Source organism: Lynx rufus, unplaced genomic scaffold (assembly GCF_022079265.1).
Source record: "Lynx rufus isolate CCGP_SWC_20201006 ecotype Redwood Valley unplaced genomic scaffold, mLynRuf1.p SCAF_9, whole genome shotgun sequence".
NCBI classification, from domain to species: Eukaryota; Metazoa; Chordata; class Mammalia; order Carnivora; family Felidae; genus Lynx; species Lynx rufus.
In genome coordinates, this window is record NW_025814897.1 from 98,736,143 (window position 1) to 98,754,018 (window position 17,876).

The following is a 17,876-nucleotide window of genomic DNA, read 5'->3' on the forward strand; positions in this document are numbered from 1 at the left end:
TGGCAGTGTCTCTGATGGGCCACAGCATACAGGACCTGCCTTGAGGGATTCCGAGATGATGGGTTCGAGGGAGAACTGCTGGAAAAAGGGGGTGCCAAGCCTCAGAGTAATCATCCGGCTATGTCTCAACCCCAGAGAGGCAATGGGATGTCTTATTTAAGGATACAGACTCTGGGGTGAGCTTCTTAATTCTACCACTTACCAGCTGGATGACCTTGGACAGATGAGCTTGGTAGCTCTGTGCCTTGGTTTCCCCATCTGTAACAGGAGGAAAATAACAGGAGGATAAGTTTGGTACAAGGGTTCAGAGGTTTCTGGCACAGAAATGTCCAAGAAATATTAGGTATTATTTTATCAATGCTGAGTATTAATTATTCATGATATGGCATGATTTATTAAATAAATATTTATTGAGAAATATGTTCCAGTCATGAGGTCACTGCAGCACCAGATGGAGGTTTCCCAGAGCTGGGATGGCGTTGTGTGCATTCCTGTGTCTTCAAGTTCTGTAGCGTAAATAGTGATTGAACTGAACTGAACTGACACCCTTTCTGTCCTCGAGAAATTTACAGCCTTTCTGGGGTAACAAACACATAGAAAGCTCAAGAACAGTGTGATTAAAGAGCAGTGTGATTAAAGAGTGTGATAGAGCAGTGTGATTAAATAATGCTTGAGGAAGAGACGATTTCCATCCCAGAACCAACTTTAACGATAAAAAGTAAGTATATTCCTTACTATTTACTTACTAAATCTTCCCGATGGCCTCAAAGTCCAGCAGGCCTGGTTGCTATCCTCAGACACATCAAGTACATTCCTTACTCAGGGCCTTTGCTGTTTCTGTTCCTTCCACCCAGAATGCTGTTCTCCCAGATAGTCACGTCGTCTGCTCTCTTGATTCATTTAGGTCTGTTCTCAAATGTCACCTCCTCAGAGAGGCCTTCCTTGATTTCCTACCTAAGTAGGAGACCAAACTCTTTCCTCATCAAATTCTTTCCCCTTCACTTTGGCTTCTTTTTTCTATATAGCACACCCAACATTATGTCATGTATTATTTGTTTCCTATGTGTCTTCCCCACTAGAATCTAAGCTCTGTGAGGTTAGAAGCCTATTTCCTTGCTCACTGCTATATGGTCTGATATAGTGCTCGATGCATAGAAGATAATAAATATTCACTGAGTGAATTAATTTGTAAACCCTTTACCTCTTATTTAATCCTCACCAAACTCCATGAGCCCAGTTATTACTATTGCCCTCCTTCCATCTCACAGATGAGAACACTGAGGCCCAGAAAAGCTCCGAGATATATATTCATCAGTTTTTCTGTTTCTATCCCACCTTACTCCAGAAAGGATTTAACATGACTCAGAGAAGTAGCCCTCTCTGATCTGATTCAGTAAATGACAGGAACGGACCATGAGCTCACATCTTCTGACTCTGTTCTGGTTACTTTTCTCACTCCACCGCTGTCCCGTGTGCCCACCCCCGGTCTGATGCTGACAGAGGTGTTAAGGAGAGAGAGGTGTGTAGGGGCTAGGCACTGCCCGCCATGTAGCCTCATAGTTGTGATGAAGAGATCTTAGCAGGACCAAATGGTGACGATCCGAGAGGCCGAATGGAGAGGAAGGCCAGACTGAGGTTGAGGTTCGGGTTCCAGCCCAGGCAAGCCAGGCGGCTGAGTGGCAGCCTCTGACTCCGGCTGTCTCCTGGCAGCTGGGCTGGGCTTGTCCTCACCTGCCTGCCTCTTGCCCTCCCATGCAGCCTCTCTTCCCAGCCATTCTCCTGCCCCAGTCAGCGGAAGGCGCCTACAAGGCCTGTGGTCCTCTTCTGGGGCAGCCTGCTGGCCTCTCGCAGGCCACCCCCCCCCCCCATCAGGAAGTGCCGAAAGAGGAAGAGAGTCGCCGGGCAGGATGAGCGTACTGGGGGCTGGCCACAGAACCGGGGGAGGCTGCGATGAGGCCACAGCTCTGGGCCCCGCGGAGGCGCTGGGGACAGAAGAAGGGGAACGGCCGGGGGCACTGAGGCAGATGTGGCGCTACCGTTCCTGGGACGTGCCACAGATCCCAGCAGAGGCCCCCCAGACACAGTAGGTACTTGAGGTGGCCCGGGAATGGGCATAGCAACGTCTGGCCCTCTCTGAGTCCTTTATCTGGGGGGGGGGGGGTTGGTGGCAAAAGTGAGGTTACCCACCCGTTGTCCAGCGGCTCTGCAGAGGCTCAGCAAAGGGCAAAGGGTTCTTGACAGGGTGAGGGGAGTTCTGCTGTTTGAATTGCTGGGAGGCAGTGTGGTGGGAGGCTAAGAGTTGAGAGAGCTAGTAACAGGAGGATCTGGGAAGCACAGCCCCCACAGGAATGTGGCGTTGGGTGTTGTAACGCTGTGTGCAAACTCCGTGGGGTCTTCAGCTGCCTCCAGTCTGACACTGTCAGAGCTTGGGGTCAGAACCATTGGGAAACATCCTCAGAGGGAAACATACACCCCAGGAGGACAGTGTCAGACCCATTTGGGGATTTCACTGCCCTCCTCCTGGCCACCCTGGCACCTGTGCTGGCTGGAGGGCTGGTACCCCCACCTCCCTGGTCACACTTTCTCCGGGCCTACAGGAACCTTGAAGGACACTGGAAGAAGTTTTGAGCTTCTGGGCACTGGTTGTTTCTCAAAACCACAGGTTTGCCCCGAGCATTGGTTATATGTGGCTGGTTAAGGCTGGAAAATGGGCTGCCAGAACCCCAGAGAAGAGGGTGAAAGTGAAGGTGACACAGGATGTGGCTTTGCAAAAGGAGTGCTAGCAGAAACAGCGGGCAACTGATGTGGGCATCGGGGTGACACAGTTTGGGAGGAAGAGGACCGTGTTCTCCGGGTTCCTGGCCTCCCCTTGTCAGCCCTGTGGGGACTGTCAGAAGCTGCCCCAGCCATTGATTCCCAAGCACGTGTGCTGGTTGTGCCACCCCAGTTGACTACTCTGGTTCCAACTGCTTTCCTCGTCTCTAGAGGGGGACAACCTCTGTTGCCTTTGGGGGTGTGTTTGCAAGGCATATTTCTGGGTGAGTGATGTGTGTATAAGAGGGATGTGGCAACGTGTAACTGTTGTCCTAGGGGGTATTCGTGAGTAGGAGAAAGATGTGTACGTCCTCTGTGGGTGTGTATGTTGGTGAATGAGAGTGTGGTCCTTGTGTGTATGTATGTATGAGTGTGTAAGAAGTGTGCAGGTGACTCCTGTAGTGTCAGAGATCTACAGGATCCACTGGGTATTGTGTCGGGAGAACACTGTGTTAGGAGAGTGTGAAAGGGTTGGAAACAACTGTGAATAGCTGAGGAGAGATTAACTTGTATGAGAAACGTGTATGTTCTTTGCTGGTGTGTGCCAGGGTCACGAAGTGACTTTGGTCCTTGGTATATATATCTGAGTGTGAGGGGCTGGGGTGGGAAGTGTTAGCTTAAGTAATGAGTGAGCCTAAGTGTGTGTGAGAGGCGTGTTTGTTCTGTGTATGGGGAGCACTGTGTGACTTCTGTTCCTGGGGGGTGTGATTTGGGAGAGCCAAGGGGGTAAGTGTGGAGACGGTATGAGTGGTTGTGAGTGGGCACAGGGGGTGCAAGAGAGGTGTCTATACCGGTGTGGCTGTGGGAGGGGAGGGGGGGGGTGACAGCTGCCCTCGCGAGTGTTCACTTGTGACTATGTAGGTTGTTCGGGGAGGGGCTACGGGGAGGAAAAGATCGTGTGCGTCTGGCTGCGCTCAGCGCGGGCGTGTCAGGCCGGAGGAGATAATGTGGGATCCAGGCGGACCAGCCCGGGGATGGGGAGGCGGGGCCCCCGTGCCCCCGCGCCCCCGCCCCTTCCTGGCCCCGCCCCCTCCTGGCCCCGCCCCCACCGGGCCTCCGAGGCATGTTGCGGCGCGGCCGGTGGCCGGCAGAGGGCGCCGCGAGCCGGTGCCGCCGCGCAGCCGAGGGGGCGTGCTCGGCGACGGGCAGGCAGCGGCCCGGCCAGCTATGCGGGGTCCTGCGGCCGCGGCTGGCGGCACTTCCTGGAGCCGCGGCGGCCGCTTCCCGGGCACCTGGGCGTGGGACGCGGGGGCGCGCGGCGCGGGGCGGGCGGAACGAGGGCGCGCCATGGCCGCGGCAGGCGGCGCGGAGCCGGCGTGCTGAGCCCCGGCCGCCCGCCCGGCATGGGCGTCTCCCGCGGGCCCGCCGCCGGCCGGGGCTAGGGCCGGATGGAGCCGCGGGACGGCAGCCCCGAGGCCCGGAGCAGCGACTCGGAGTCGGCCTCCGCCTCGTCCAGCGGCTCCGAGCGCGACGCCGGTCCCGAGCCGGACAAGGCGCCACGGCGCCTCAACAAGCGGCGCTTCCCAGGGCTGCGGCTCTTCGGGCACAGGTGAGCGCGGCGGCGGCGGCGGCGGGGTGGGCACCGCGGTAGCGGGCGGATACCGCTCCTGGCACCGGCAGGCGTCCCTCGGCCGTCTCGGGACTGACACCGAGTGGAGGTCTCCCCCGGGCACCGGCGGTACGGGCTGCCTTGGGTTGGCTCCGCGTCGGGGTCATCCCTCAGCGTCCCGGCACTGGCACCGCACGGAGGTCTTTCCCAGGCACCGGCAGCTTAGCGTGCCTCCTCTGTGGTACCGAGGCAGGGTCAGCTTCCAACTTGCCTGCAGGGAGAGAGAAGCACCTAAGCCCCTTGGCACCAGCAGGTAGGGCCCTCATGGCCGGCCGCTCACCCTTCTTGGCACTGAGAGAACAGGGCCCCCTCTGAGCCTCCTGGCCACAGTGAGGTGGGGGTCACGCCATCACCCTCCTCCCCTCCGCCCCCCGGGCCTCGGTGGGGCTGTTTGCCTACCATCACTGCATGACATCTGCAGAACATGGCCTCTGTTGATACTGTCACAACACATGGCTGTCCCAGAGCACTGGTTACTGAGCTAATTGCTCATCACTTTAAGCCTCTCCCTGGGATTGGGGGGTGCCTGGCCACCTGTGTTCTATATTGCTCTTAGTTGGTGGAGAGACTCCAGTCTCTACCTCTGCTAGGCAGTAGGCATCTCTCCCCCTACCCGCTTCCAGCCCTTGCTGGGAAAGGGATGGGGTGGGCTGCAGTCTGGAACGTGTGCTGGCTGTTCAAGCCCCAGCCTGCCCCCTCCACCGGCACACCAAATGTCATCAGCAAAGCCTGGGACAGGGCTTTGACCAGGACTCTGGTGAGGAGCTGGGGAGGGGTGTGGAAAGATTGAGTGCAGGCAGCTCATGGCATGTGTACCAGTGTTGGCTTGGAGCCGCTTCCAGCCATGCAGCCCTGGTGTAAGGTGAGGGAAGTGGGGCCCCATGAGTATCCCACCTGGCTCCCTGGGCTTTTTCTTAACTGACTCCTGCCCTTCTCCAATGGCTGGGGAACTTGCAGCCAATTAGCTAAGGACCCCAGAGCCAACTCAGGCTGGACTCTGATCACTTGGAGCCTGCCCAAGGCCTCCCTCTCACTTTTCTTTGGTTGCCCAGGCTTCAAGGCATTCAGCACAACCCCCTCTCTGAGCTTTGCCCTGATCCTTCCCGGGGTAGACTTTACCCACCAATAATGTGGACAGTTTTCTCCTATTGTGCGGGTTGGCGTCCCTGTAATGCTGACCTATGCCCTCTGCCAGCCTTACCCTGGCCAGGGCCCTGTTCTTTGTATCTGTGTCACCAAGCACACCCAGAGATCAGGATTCTCACACTGGCAGATGGAGCTCTGTGGGCTCTTGTGAAGCCACACAGGCTTCAATGTCATATAAAACAGGGCAGGGAGCAAGGCTTTTCGTACCTCTGTTTTGTCACCCACAGCCCTGCAAGATGGAGCAGTTTACACCCAGCTCTGCAGGATGTAGTCTCCAGTTTTCGCAGGCTCCGGAGGGGGAGGGAGGGGCTCCACCAGAGGCTTCCTGTCCCTGCCCACAGGGTACCAAGCGTTGAGTTCTTGTGACCTGTGGCTGTGCCGGTTCTGAAGGGCACAGGTTTGTGCATGTAGAGGTGAACTTCAGGCACATTCAGGAGGAAGAACAAGAAGCAAGAAAATCAACAAATACTTTACATAATTCTCTAACATAAGCAGAACAGGTGTTATTTTTCCATTTTTATAGATGAGGAAAAACACGGGCTTAAGGAGATAAGTAGTTTGCCTAGAGTCACATAGCAAGTAAGAGGCAGAGATAGAGTTGTAACTCTAGTCCAGAACCCTTTCTCTATACCAGGTTCCTGAACAAAACATCACAATGACCTAGGGAGCTTTAGGAAATTCAGATTCCTAGATCTTATCCTTAGCACGCCTGACTCATCAGGTCTGGAGGTTGGGCCTGGGTGTTTTTTAAAGCTTCCCAAGTGTTTCTAATGTGCTACCAAGTTTGAGAACCACAGTATTACATCACTCTGGGGATGGTAAGTGATCTGATAGGCTGCTTAATAAGAAGGAAATCAAACAGCACCTCTGGAAGCATGTAAGGAGTGTCTCTGCATAGTAGCACTGTGCTGGGGGCACTGGGGCATTCAGAAATTAATGTATTTGGAAAACCAAGTAGAGTCAGGGAGAGGGCAGTGGAGGAAAAGACCTCCCTGATAGTCCTGGGAACCCCCGAGAATCAGATGCCCACTGAGGCTGACCCCCACCCCTTGCTTTGATTGGAGGGAGGGGGCAAACATTTGGAATAGTGCACTTGCCTTGGGCACTGCCCCTTTAATGTTTTTTATTTGGTCCAGCCACGTTCGCTGGTTGCCCATCTCAAGTAAAGGTCCCGGTGCCCCAGCTGAAGCCAGCGTCCCCGTCTTTTCCCTAGGCTCCGTGCTCATCCTTAACCAGGCTCTTGTGCTTCTCACTGGGTTTCCGCCCTCTGCATTCACCCTATCCTGTTCCCCTTCCATCCAGTCCACACCTTAGAGCTTGGGGCTGAGGGACCTGCTAAGTGAATTGTCAGTGGCTAGAAGGGAGGACCGAGGATAACAGATTGCTGGTGACTGCTAAAGCTGGGTTGGGAATTCTGCATTCGGATCTTGGCTCAGTGGTTGAGTTCTATAATCGGCGCTCTGCTGTGGGCTTGGGAGGGGTAGTGGTGGTATATGGGCCGCGTGTTCATCATTCCTGATCTGGTCAGGTACAACGGTCTCTGAATGACAGCCTCTTTTGCATCTTCCTTAAAGAGGCTTGTCCTTGAAGCCCATCTCAGACCCCTACAACTGGCTTCACCCTCTTAAAACCTGGGGAGCAGTAAGAGTCCCTTCTCTTTCAGCGCAGTAAGACAAAAGGCTAGGCCATGATCCTCCCAAGCTCCATCCCACCTTATGGGTCCTTGCTGGGAACCATCAGCCCCTCCTGGAAGAGGAGGTTATAGGCCCTGCCCAAATCCCAGAGCATATGGGTTTTCTTCCCTCTGTTCTTACCCTTCAGATCCTATTGGCCTAAGGGCGGGGGGGGGGGGGGGGTGGCCGGTCAGAAGTGAGAGGGAAGGTGACTCTGTCTCCTCCTCATGGCCCACCTGGAGAGAGGACTCACTTATCCTCTGGCTCGGTCCCAGCAGCCTGACCCAGGGCAGGTCACGCAGCTTGTGGATTAACTGGTTTTGCACCCCAGGGGCATCAGAAATTACCTGGCACTTCACACACCTAGACGTAAAGGAGCCTGGGCCTACAGAGCCCCTGGGAGCCTGATCATTGGCTCTGCCAATGTCATTCGTTCCCAGAGGGCAGGAAACGCACCTGTGGAACAAGTTTGAAACAATAGGTCCCATTCAGAGGTGATGCCGCATGGTCGTGAAGTCCAGACTGGTAGAGGGTGCCCATTGGGGTGCCTGAGCTGGAGTTTGGGTTGATTTTGCAGTGGTTGGGGAGGCACATGTTGAGGGATGCCTCATGCAGAGGCGAGAACCCCTGTCTGTGGCACCAGGATATCTGGGAGCAGAGGAACCTCTTTGAGTTGTTTGTCTTAGGCTGATGCTGGGAGTGGCCCAGGTGTCCAGAGGACCAGGTGCAAGCTAGGGTCCCTGGGTTCCTACCAGTTTGAGAAGAAAAAGGGACCCCAGTGGCTGAGCTGTGCATCAGTTCACCCCATTCTGCCCACCCACCATGCAACATTGTGTGCCATTGTGGATCCATCTGAGGTTGGGAACCAGGATAGGACTCTCACAGTCTTCCTCCGCTGCCACACACCCACCAGAGTCTCTCTGGCTTACAGGTCGGGGGAAGGGTTGGGCGACTCTTGTCATTTTGTCTCCTGCCATACTCCCAAAAGGTCAAATCTCAGGATACAGAGCCACCCAGCTGGCAAAAGAGAACAGGAGAGTGTGTGTCCTCCCAGGCAAGGACAGAGAAAGGACTGAGTGACCCTAGTCAAAGAAAGCCTAAGTCCTGGGCTGCTGGAGGTAGGGGAAAAAGAATCAGACTCTCCTCAGCTTCCTGGAGACCTCTCCTGAATTCACCAGTCATCCCCCAAGCAGAGGAGGAAGTGAGTGGGCATATTGGCCCTGAGGCTTGGCCTGTGCTGGGCTCTAGGTGAAGCAGGGGTTGGGTCCCTATATCCCTACGAAGGCAAGAGAGAATTTTAAGGTCCAGAAGCTGATGGGCAACTTGTCCTTGCAGTATTTCTGTAGCGACACAGGGGGGCGACAGCTACCATTGTGGAGAGGGTGGTGGGAGGGGAGATTCTCCTTCCAGCTAGTCCACTTGTACCAAACACCTGCTTTGGGTGGACCCACGGATACCTCCTACTGGCGAGTTACCTGCCCCTCTGGCTGCCCGGGCCGAGCCAATCAGAATGAGGCAGAGGGCAGGCTAGGCGGGAGCTTTCACATCACCTGGCCCAACCCTCCCTCTCCCTAAAGATTGAGGCCTGGTGATGTGGCCTTGACTGGGCCAGAGTCTCACAGATAGCTAGGGGTTACCTGGGACTCCAACACTGGTCCCCTAACCCCTGTATCATGTCAATTTGTACCACAGCTCAGGACCCCACAGTCTTCCTTGCTTTCTGAGGAATCCTCATCTGGTGCCTTCCAACCTGCCCTCCTCCCTTCCCCCTCTGCCTCTCCTTCTGGAGGCTGCCACTGCCACCTGAGCAGTTCTGTACGTCAGCATGGGAGGCAGTGTAGATGAGAAGAGGGAGCACCTGCCTCTAGGCTCACCAGCTCTCCTCGTTCCTGGGCGAGATTAGTGGGTGCACCTCTGGGTGCTACCAAGCACTCACTTCTTGCTCCCCAGAACTGCTTCCTCAGTTTCCTTTGTGGAGCCCCTGATACCCTTAGGTATCAGAACTGCCTCCATAGTTCTCAACATGGGACCCGCCTGGCATTCTAGTCACAGGTATGAGCCTTGGAAGGCAGTTCTGAGTGGGAAGAGTGGACAGAGCAGTGACCAGATGCCCTTGAGGAGCAGTCTGTCATCGATCTTTGTTTTTTGCCCCCTTCCTCAGTTGAGACACCAGGGACTTGGTTAGGTGATGGAGAGCAGGCTTGAGTGAGGTCCAGGGCTCCGTGGCTGAGGGAGAAGAGGGGGAAGCTGAGGACAGGAGCACTCCCACCCTCCCCTCCCCTCCCCTGCATCCAGGTGAGTGATGCACCAACTCATCTTCGGCAGAGTTAACAGATGCCCGAAGCCTGTAAATCTATCCGGTTCGTGTAATCCTTGCAACACTCTTGTGGTTGGCTTTATTCCCATTTTACAGATCAGAAACAAAGGCTCGGAGAGGTCAGAGGCCTGGCCCGGTATCACACAGCTCCCGCTGGATCTTTTCACAACATAGGCCACCCTACCTACTAGCACTCTTTTCTTCTGTTTTATTTTCCCATCTCCAAACTGGTAGAGCCTATAAAGGGGTTTGAGCGCTCTGTAAGATTAAGAGATTTTTGTCTGGTATGGGAGTGGAGTGAGACCCACGAGATGTTCTTCTCCTAGACCCCAAGGGAGAACTGCCACCAGGACCCTAGCTTCAAGGCTGGGTGGGAGGACCCTTGGTAATGGGACTATGGGAGTATGAGGAAGAATGGGTTGTAAAAGCAGATTGTCATGTGCTTCCTGGCTGGGTGTGGAGTGGAGGGGCAAGTCTGTGATCTTTTATCTTGCTTTCAAAATGCAGGTTGCAGAAGACTCGAGAAATTTTCAAAGGAACCCTTGATATTGCCCTGAGGTCACTGGGTGGCCTGTGGCCTGTGGCCTGGGGAGAGGTGCTAGGGAAGAGAGCCCAGTGCACTGGGTCTCATTTGTACTCAGCATCTCACGGTGAGAGGTCTGAAGAGAGAAGGGCCCCAGAGCCCTCTCCCTCCCTTTCAGAGACCTCCTCCCCCTTGCGCCTGGCACAGTGCCAGTCCAGAGCTCCCACGTAGAGGCCTCTCCCCTGCCAGGGCTGAGCCCGATCACAGCACATGCCAAAATAGCTGTCTGGGAGCCTGGGCCTGCACCACCCACGCCCCGGCATCAGCATCTCGCGGGTTAACAGCTTGCCTGGCTCTCCGCCCCCCCTTCCCCAGCTTGCTGACATTTTACTAAGGCGGGGGTGGTTGTGAAAGGGAGCAAGCTGGTTCCTGCTCCCCAGCCCACACAGACACCCCACTGACACAACCTGCCACCCGCTCACCCTCCTCTGGAAGACATCCTCTGGGGGGAGACCTTCCGGCCCCTCAGACGTGGGGTTCCTACCATGAGACAGTGAAAAGGACACAGCTGGGGTTCCATGCCACTGTCGAGACCCATACATGGAAGACCCAGGGTGACCTGAGAGAGCTGTCTTTTTTTTAGAAATTATTTTAAAACTCGGGGCACCCAGAGGGCTCAGTCGGTTAAGCATCCGAGTCTTGATTTTGGCTCAGGTTACAATCTCATGGTTCGTGGGTTCGAGCCCCGTGTCAGGCTCTGTGCTGGCAGTGTGGAGCCTGCTTGGGGTTCTCTGTCTCCTCTCTCTCTGCCCCTCCCCTGCTCACTCTTTCTCTCCCCCAAAAATAGATAAACATGAAAAAAAATTTATTCTAGGGGCACCTGGGTGGCTCAGTTGGTTAAGTGTCTGACTTTGGCTGAGGTCATGATCTCACAGTTCATGGGTTTGAGCCCCACATTGGGCTCTGTGCTGACAGCTCAGCCCAGAGCCTGCTTTGGATTCTGTGTCTCCCTCTCTGTATGCCCCTCCTCTGCTCACACTCTCTTTCTCTCTCTCAAAATTAAATAAACATTAAAAATTTTTTTTAATTTATTCTATTAAGAAATTATTTTAAAATCTTTTAAAAGTACAAATTATTTTATAATTAGAAAAGGGGCACCTGGGTGGCTCAGTCAGTTAAGCATCTGACTCTTGGTTTCAGCTCGGGTCATGATCTCATGGTCGTGAGTTCAAGCCCTGCATTGGGCTCAGTGCTGTCAGTGAGCAGCCTACTTGGGATATTCATTCTCTCTTTCTTTCTCTCTCTCTCCCTCCTTCCCTCCATCCCCCCCTCTCTCTCCCCCCTCCCCCTCTCCCCTTCTCCCCCTCCCTCCCTCTCTCTTTCTCTCTCTCTCTCTCAAAATAAATTTTTAAAAAAGTACACAGAATAGCATAGCACCTACCACTTAGTTTGGTGAAATGTTATCACTGTGCCATGTTTACTTTAGATAGAGATGGGAGCCCCATGTCTCCCTCCTCAGAGGAAACCACAATCCTGATTTTTTTTTGATGTTTGTATTCTCGTGTCTTTTAAAATTTTTTCCTGCATAGGCATTTATCCACAGCAACATATAGTACTGTTTTGTGTAGTTTTGCACTTGATTTAAATGGTATGCTGTACATATTCTGAATTTAGGTTTTTCTCTCCAGGTTGTTTTGGAGATTTAACCATTTTGAAACATGAGCTCTGATGAACCCATTTTGATTCCTATATACTATTCCTTTTTGTAACTGTATGGCAAGCTGTTTGCCCGGTACCCTCCTGATGGACATTTAGGTTGTTGGCAGTATTTTTGCCATTCCAAGCAATCCTTCAGAGACTATTCGAGTACACAGCTCCTTGTGTGTTCAGTCTACCAGCGTGTGGTTACAGAGTGGTGTTATCTTCCACTTAGATAGTGGTTGCCAAGTTATGCTCCAAAGTGGTTGTCTTAATTTTTAGGCCTCTGGAGTTATTTCCTTTCTTTAAAGTTTTGGTCAACTGAAAAACTGGTTACAATGAACAAGCTTTCAAGCTCCCATGAGGAAGACAAGGTACATTTTATCCCCGTTTATCTGATGAGGAAATTGAGGCTCAGACACGGTAAGAGACTTGACTTGAGGTCCTCTAGCTGGTCACATGCAGAACCCCTCTGGACCTTTGAGTCTATAAACCCTCACAAAAGTTCTGTCTCCTGCAACCTCTCAAAGAGACTTTAGACACAGTATCTGCCTCGAAGGCAGGAAAAAACCCCTCTGTGTGGTGCATGGAAGCAGGGCAGGGGGCGAGGGGGTGCTGGGGCTGACAGGTGATTCTGAGATCTTCTAGGGGGCGGAGGAGGGAGCAACACAGACAGAAAGCTCAGAGAGCGAGTTAAATTTTGAATGAGGGATAAGGCATAATGCTGCTCTGGCAGATGGGGAATGGGGACCTGCTACAGATATAGGAGAAGGCAACAAGATGGACCAGTCACGAGGGAAGAAGGACTTGGGGGCCAGCAGAGAGACTGGGAGACATATCAGCAATCCCATCTGGCATCAGTTTCAGTGTGTGCCTCTAAGACACAAAAGCTCAGCCCAAACCAGCAACTCCCCCACCCAGTGCTGGCAAGAATGCCTCAGGAGCTGGCCAGCCTCTGGGTCGCTGTGCCTGAAACCCTTTGCTCTCAGTTTAATCCATGAGACTAAGCCTGGACCATTCACTTTTTCCTCCATTCACTCATCAAACCACGTCCTGCACTTCTAGACCCTGGGGATGCAATTATGAGCAGTTCATGGTCCCAGGAGCTCACAGTTTGGGGGGTGAGGGGGAAACAGATTTGCAGACTAGCGCTGATGGCCGAGAATAACTGAGGGAGGGCCTGAGCGTGGGAGCTGCTAACCCCCCGGGAGAGGGGGCTGGGAGGAACTTTCCACCAGAGCCCATGTCTGAGCCAACTCTGAAAAGACAAGAGGAAAAAGATGAGAAAGGTCACTAAGCAGAAGAGGGGAGTGGTATTCCAGATAGACTGCTGGGTGCCAAATGCACAGCCACAAAGAGACCTACTAGACATAGAGAGAGGGATTTCAAGAATGGCCCTAGAGCAGAGTCCGAGTTGGAATCCCAGCTCTGCCACTTACTAGCAGCAGCCTGTTTGACCACAGGCAAGTTATCTCATCTCTTTGTGCCTCGGTTTCCTCGCTTGTAAAAAGGAGATAATAATACTGTTCATTTTTATGAAGTTCAATGGGTTTATATTTGTAAAATGCTTAGAACGGTACCTGGCACCGAATGAGTTATGTATCTGTCAAATAAAATGTAAAAAGTACAGGAGAGATGGGAGAGGAGGCTGAGAAGCCATTTGAGTGCCAGGCCCAGGGCTTGCATTTTGCCCAGCTGAGTGGGGAAGGCCAATCAGGAGCAAGTGGACACTCTAGAATGAGCTGTGGTACCTGTGGGAGGACGGCTTGAGGGGGGTGGCCCTCCAGGAATGGATCAGTCATTGATTCCACAGACGTTTCTCCAGAGCTTGCCAGGAGCCCGACCCTGAGACAGGACTTGGGACGTGAAAGAGAGACTGAGGAGCTTTAGCGAGGAGCTCGGAGCTAGAGCCCGAGCCCAGCCCCCAAGCACCTGAGTCATTCCTCTCCCCTCCTTGCCCACCTCCCTCATGTTGGCCAGTCCTGCTGTCCAGGTTTCGTAAGCAAAGCCATGGAGAGCATGGAGTGGGCAGTGGTGCCTAGCCCAGAAAGGCTGTCTCTCTTTAGGTCCTCCGGAGGAGGGGAAGGTAGCTGCTGAAAAAAGGCTGTTGCCATCCCGTTGCGCCCAACAAAGAGAAGTGGCCTGGGCCAGCCCAGGCCTTGTGGTCAGGCCTGGGTGCGGTACCCGAGGCGGAGGAAGCCCTTCTCTTCCCTTATGGCTCTCACCCCTCCCCCACGGAATTCCCTTTTCCTTCCTCCTAAGCTGATCAGGGGTAAACACTGGACTCCCGGCCAGGCACTGTGCTGAGCATGCCCAGATGCACTAGACCTGGCCCCTGGCCCCCACAAACTTGTGGCTGGTGGGTGAGAGGAACGAGACACGTCGATTTGAAAGAATTAGGGCTTCCAGGTCCAGTGGCAGCAAAGCCAAATAAGAAGTGTGAAGTTACCAGTGGGAGTAATGAATTCTTGGCTGGGGCAGCTGTGAGCAGGTGGGATTTTGATATAAGGTGGGAAGGGGCCAGCATTCCGGGCAGAAGCTCACAGCAGTGAGCTCGGGCACAGCCAGACTGGGGGACACAGAATATAGGTTGGCTTGGTTAGAGCCCAAGGGTTTGTGTCAGGGCGTAGGAGGCTGAGTTAGTGCCATACAGCAGAAGCCACATTTGCTAGGCCTGAGGATTTGGAATTCATTCTGAACCAGTGGTTCCCACAGTATGGTCCTGGGGACGCCCTAAACCCTTCCAGAGGATTGGTGAGGTCAAAACTGTTTGCATAATAATACTTTCAGAGCCGCTCTGGTTCATGCCTTTTTCACCCCATTGATGTTTGTACTGATGGTGCAAAAGCAATGGCAGCGTAAAGTGGCTGGAACTTTGGCACAAACCAAGGCACGGCCCGGACGTGAACTGGAAGCCATTGTATTCGCACTCACAACAACAACAAAAAATGCAGTAGGAAGTATTTATTTTATAACACCCAGATCCTTTGGTATACATCTTTAAATATTCCGTGTGAAGAAATGTGAAGTGTACGTTAAGGCACTTTTGCTGCGAACTGGACTAGGATGGTTGTCTTGAAAAGCTGTTTTGTGGGGCGCCTGGGTGGCTCAGTCGGTTAAGCGTCCGACTTCAGCTCGGGTCACGATCTCGCGGTCCGTGAGTTCGACAGGCTCTGGGCTGATGGCTCAGAGCCTGGAGCCTGCTTCCGATTCTGTGTCTCCCTCTCTCTCTGCCCCTCCCCCATTCATGCTCTGTCTCTCTCTGTCTCAAAAATAAATAAAAACGTTAAAAAAAATTAAAAAAAAAAAAAGGCTGTTTTGCTGCTGAGTTGCGAGCTGTACTAGTTACAGTTCTTAAGGAACACCATTATAAGGGCATCCGGGTGGTTCAGGCCGTTAAGTATCCAACTCTTGCTTTTGGCTCAGGTCATGATCTCCCAGTTTGTTAAGTTCGAGACCCACATGCAGCAGGCTCCATGCTGGCCGGCAGCACAGAGCCTGCTTGGGATTCACTCTCTCCCTCTGTCTGCCCTTCCCCTGCTCGTGCTCCCTCTCTTTCTCTTTACTTGACACCTGACCAAAAAACTCTTCAGACTTGGGTATTTGACAGACATTTTCTCAAAAATGAATGTAGTGAGCTTGTCACTTCAAAAACATTATCAGGATCTGTTGCTAATGATAAAATTTGAGCCTTTGGAAAGCAAAAATTAGAAATCTTGTATCCACTGTCTAGAGCCCGACAGCTTCCTAGGACTTTACTGATGAGACCAGTAGTGATGTTAGCAAGTGTGATTTCTTGATTTTGTATAAGGAAATGTGTCAAAATTTGGAACGTCTGCATAACTCAGTAAAATATATTTTCCAATGCTTCATGTTACAAAATTCAAAATGCAAGATAGACCAGTGAAAAGTTCATTGATATGGTTTCAGATTCCAATAGCCACTAACCTTTAAGAAACTACCACCTGTCATATTTTGATATAGTAGCAAAGAACATCCATAATTGCCTGAAAAGGCTATTAAAATACTCTTCCCTTTCTAACTACATGTCAGTGTGAGGCAGAATTTTCTTCATACACTCAACCAAAACAACATACCATGACAGATTGACTGCAGAGGCAGATATGAGAATCCAGCTGTCTTCTGTTAAACCAGAAATTAAAGAGATTAGCACAAATTAAAACAGTGCCCCTCTTCTAGCTTTTCCTTTTTTTTTAATAAAAATATGTTGGGGCGGCTTGGTGGCTCAGTCAGTTAGGTGTCCATCTTCGCCTCAGGTCATGATCTCCCAGTTCGTGAGTTCGAGCCCCACGTCGGGCTCTGTGCTGATAGCTTAGAGCTTGGAGCCTGCTTTGGATTCTGTGTCTCCCTCTCTCTCTGCCTCTCACCCACTTGTACTCTGTCTCTCTCTCAAAAATAAATAAAATATTAAAAGAAATTAAAAGTATGTTATTTATGTTAACATTACAATGGGTTTATTGTTTTTAGATGAGTTAATATTTTTAAAATTTCTCAGTTTTAATTTCTAATATTGGTAAGTAGTAATAGTTCTAACCCCCATAAACCAAACCTTTTGGGGATCTTCAGTAATTTTTAAGAGTGTAAAGGGGTCCCGGGGCCAGGGAGTTTGAGAGCTGCCACTCTAGATCCCAGAGAAGCCAGGAGTGTAAGCTGGGAGGGGGGTGGCATTCTGGACAGAATGGGTGTGACGTGGGCTGACCTCTCCTGGACACACGCCAGGGCAGTTCTGACAGGCCCCCTCAGCAGGGCTGGGAGATGCAGGATTGAGAGTCCCAGCTCAGCCACTTCTGAGCTTGGGTAGTCACAGGCCTCCAGGAACCTCAGGTGCCCTGTTGGTTTAGCTGGGACAGTAATGCTGCCTATGCAGGAGAATTATAAACCCTCTGCCTGAAAGTGCCTGTGAGAAAGTGCTTTGTAAGTTGTCAAAGACTCAACAGATATTTGTTTTTGTGGTTATTTTGGCTGGAGCCAGTGATTAGCTGTCTTTCCCCAGACCCCAGAACACCTGTCCAGGGAGTATGAGAGGACATTAGGTGGCCCAGAGGAAACTACCCTCCCCCCCACTTCTGTCTTCCCAGATCTTCTCCAGGAGTCAAGGCAGGCGCTGTGTGTGCTCTACCGAGTGCCAGGTGGAGAGGAGGCTACTGGGCTATTGCTCAGCCTGGCTCTGGGGACCTTGGGAAGAGAAGCCAGGAGGCAGGACTGGTGCGTGTGTGCCTGCCCGCCCACAGGCCGCCTGCTTGCTGCAGGGCCTGGAGCGGCCGCTGGGAGAGGAAGTGCAGTTGGTTACCAATCGGGTTATTTTCATAACGGCTGTCTCAGGCTACAGGGGGGAGGGTGACGAGGGGGAGGGGGCAGAGGAGCAGCCACAGCGGCTTGCTCTCCAAACTAGGACTTGCTCAGCCAGAGGCCAGCAGCCTGGAGCTGGAGCCAGAGCCTGGACTCGCCTGCCTACAGGGACCCCAGGCCCCACCCGCTCACCCACCACCCGCCTGCCACCCTGCCTTCCAGATCAGGTCAAAGGGGACTGCCCCCAACCCTTGCCTTCTGCTTCCTCCTTCCTGTATCTGTCTGGGTGGGTCTGGGGAGGAGCAGATCAGGGTCGGCCCTGGCACCACCATTCCTGGATGAGACTCTGAAGCTGATGGCAAAGGAAAGGGAAGGGAAAGGGTAGGCTGGGCTCCTGCCGCCACCAGACCCTGGTGAAGTAAACATTACTGGCCTGCTGGCCTCCTTTACCGTGCAACCCTGGCCCACCTGCTCCCTGCTGCGCATTTGTTTTGTTTTGTTTTGTTTTGTTTTGTTTTGTTTTGTTTTGTTTTGTTTTGCTTTGTTTTGCTTTGTTTTGAGCGGGCTCCTCTTAGCAAGTAAGGACCTTGGGAGAGCTGAGACCCTCCCTTACCAGCCCCCAGCTGTCTCCACCTCCTTCCCTCTGACCATCCGGGCTGTGAGAGCAGAGCAGCCAGAGGTGGCTTCTGACCACTAGTCCCCTGGAGGCGGCCTCCAGGTCCTTGCCCTGCAGCTACTTGGAAGTGGGGCTCCCGAGCACCATTCTGAGCCTTCACTGAGGAAAGG

The 17,876-nt window shown here is 52.9% G+C and overlaps 1 protein-coding gene across 7 annotated transcripts in view; it reads left to right on the top strand.

The window, feature by feature from the left end:
* The first annotated feature begins 1,907 nt into the window (after positions 1 to 1,907).
* The window catches only part of DGKZ (diacylglycerol kinase zeta), a 33,490-nt gene continuing 17,521 nt past the window's right edge, over positions 1,908 to 17,876 (top strand). For 3 of the 7 annotated variants that reach the window (XM_047070096.1, XM_047070099.1, XM_047070097.1), the window contains exon 1: positions 4,181 to 4,363. In XM_047070096.1, coding sequence (XP_046926052.1) covers positions 4,203 to 4,363 — 161 coding nt within the window. In that variant the 5' untranslated portion in view covers positions 4,181 to 4,202. Of the gene's footprint in view, positions 2,084 to 4,173; positions 4,364 to 17,876 lie in introns of those variants that run through there. The other 4 variants (XM_047070094.1, XM_047070095.1, XM_047070100.1 and 1 more) reach the window with 3 other exon arrangements.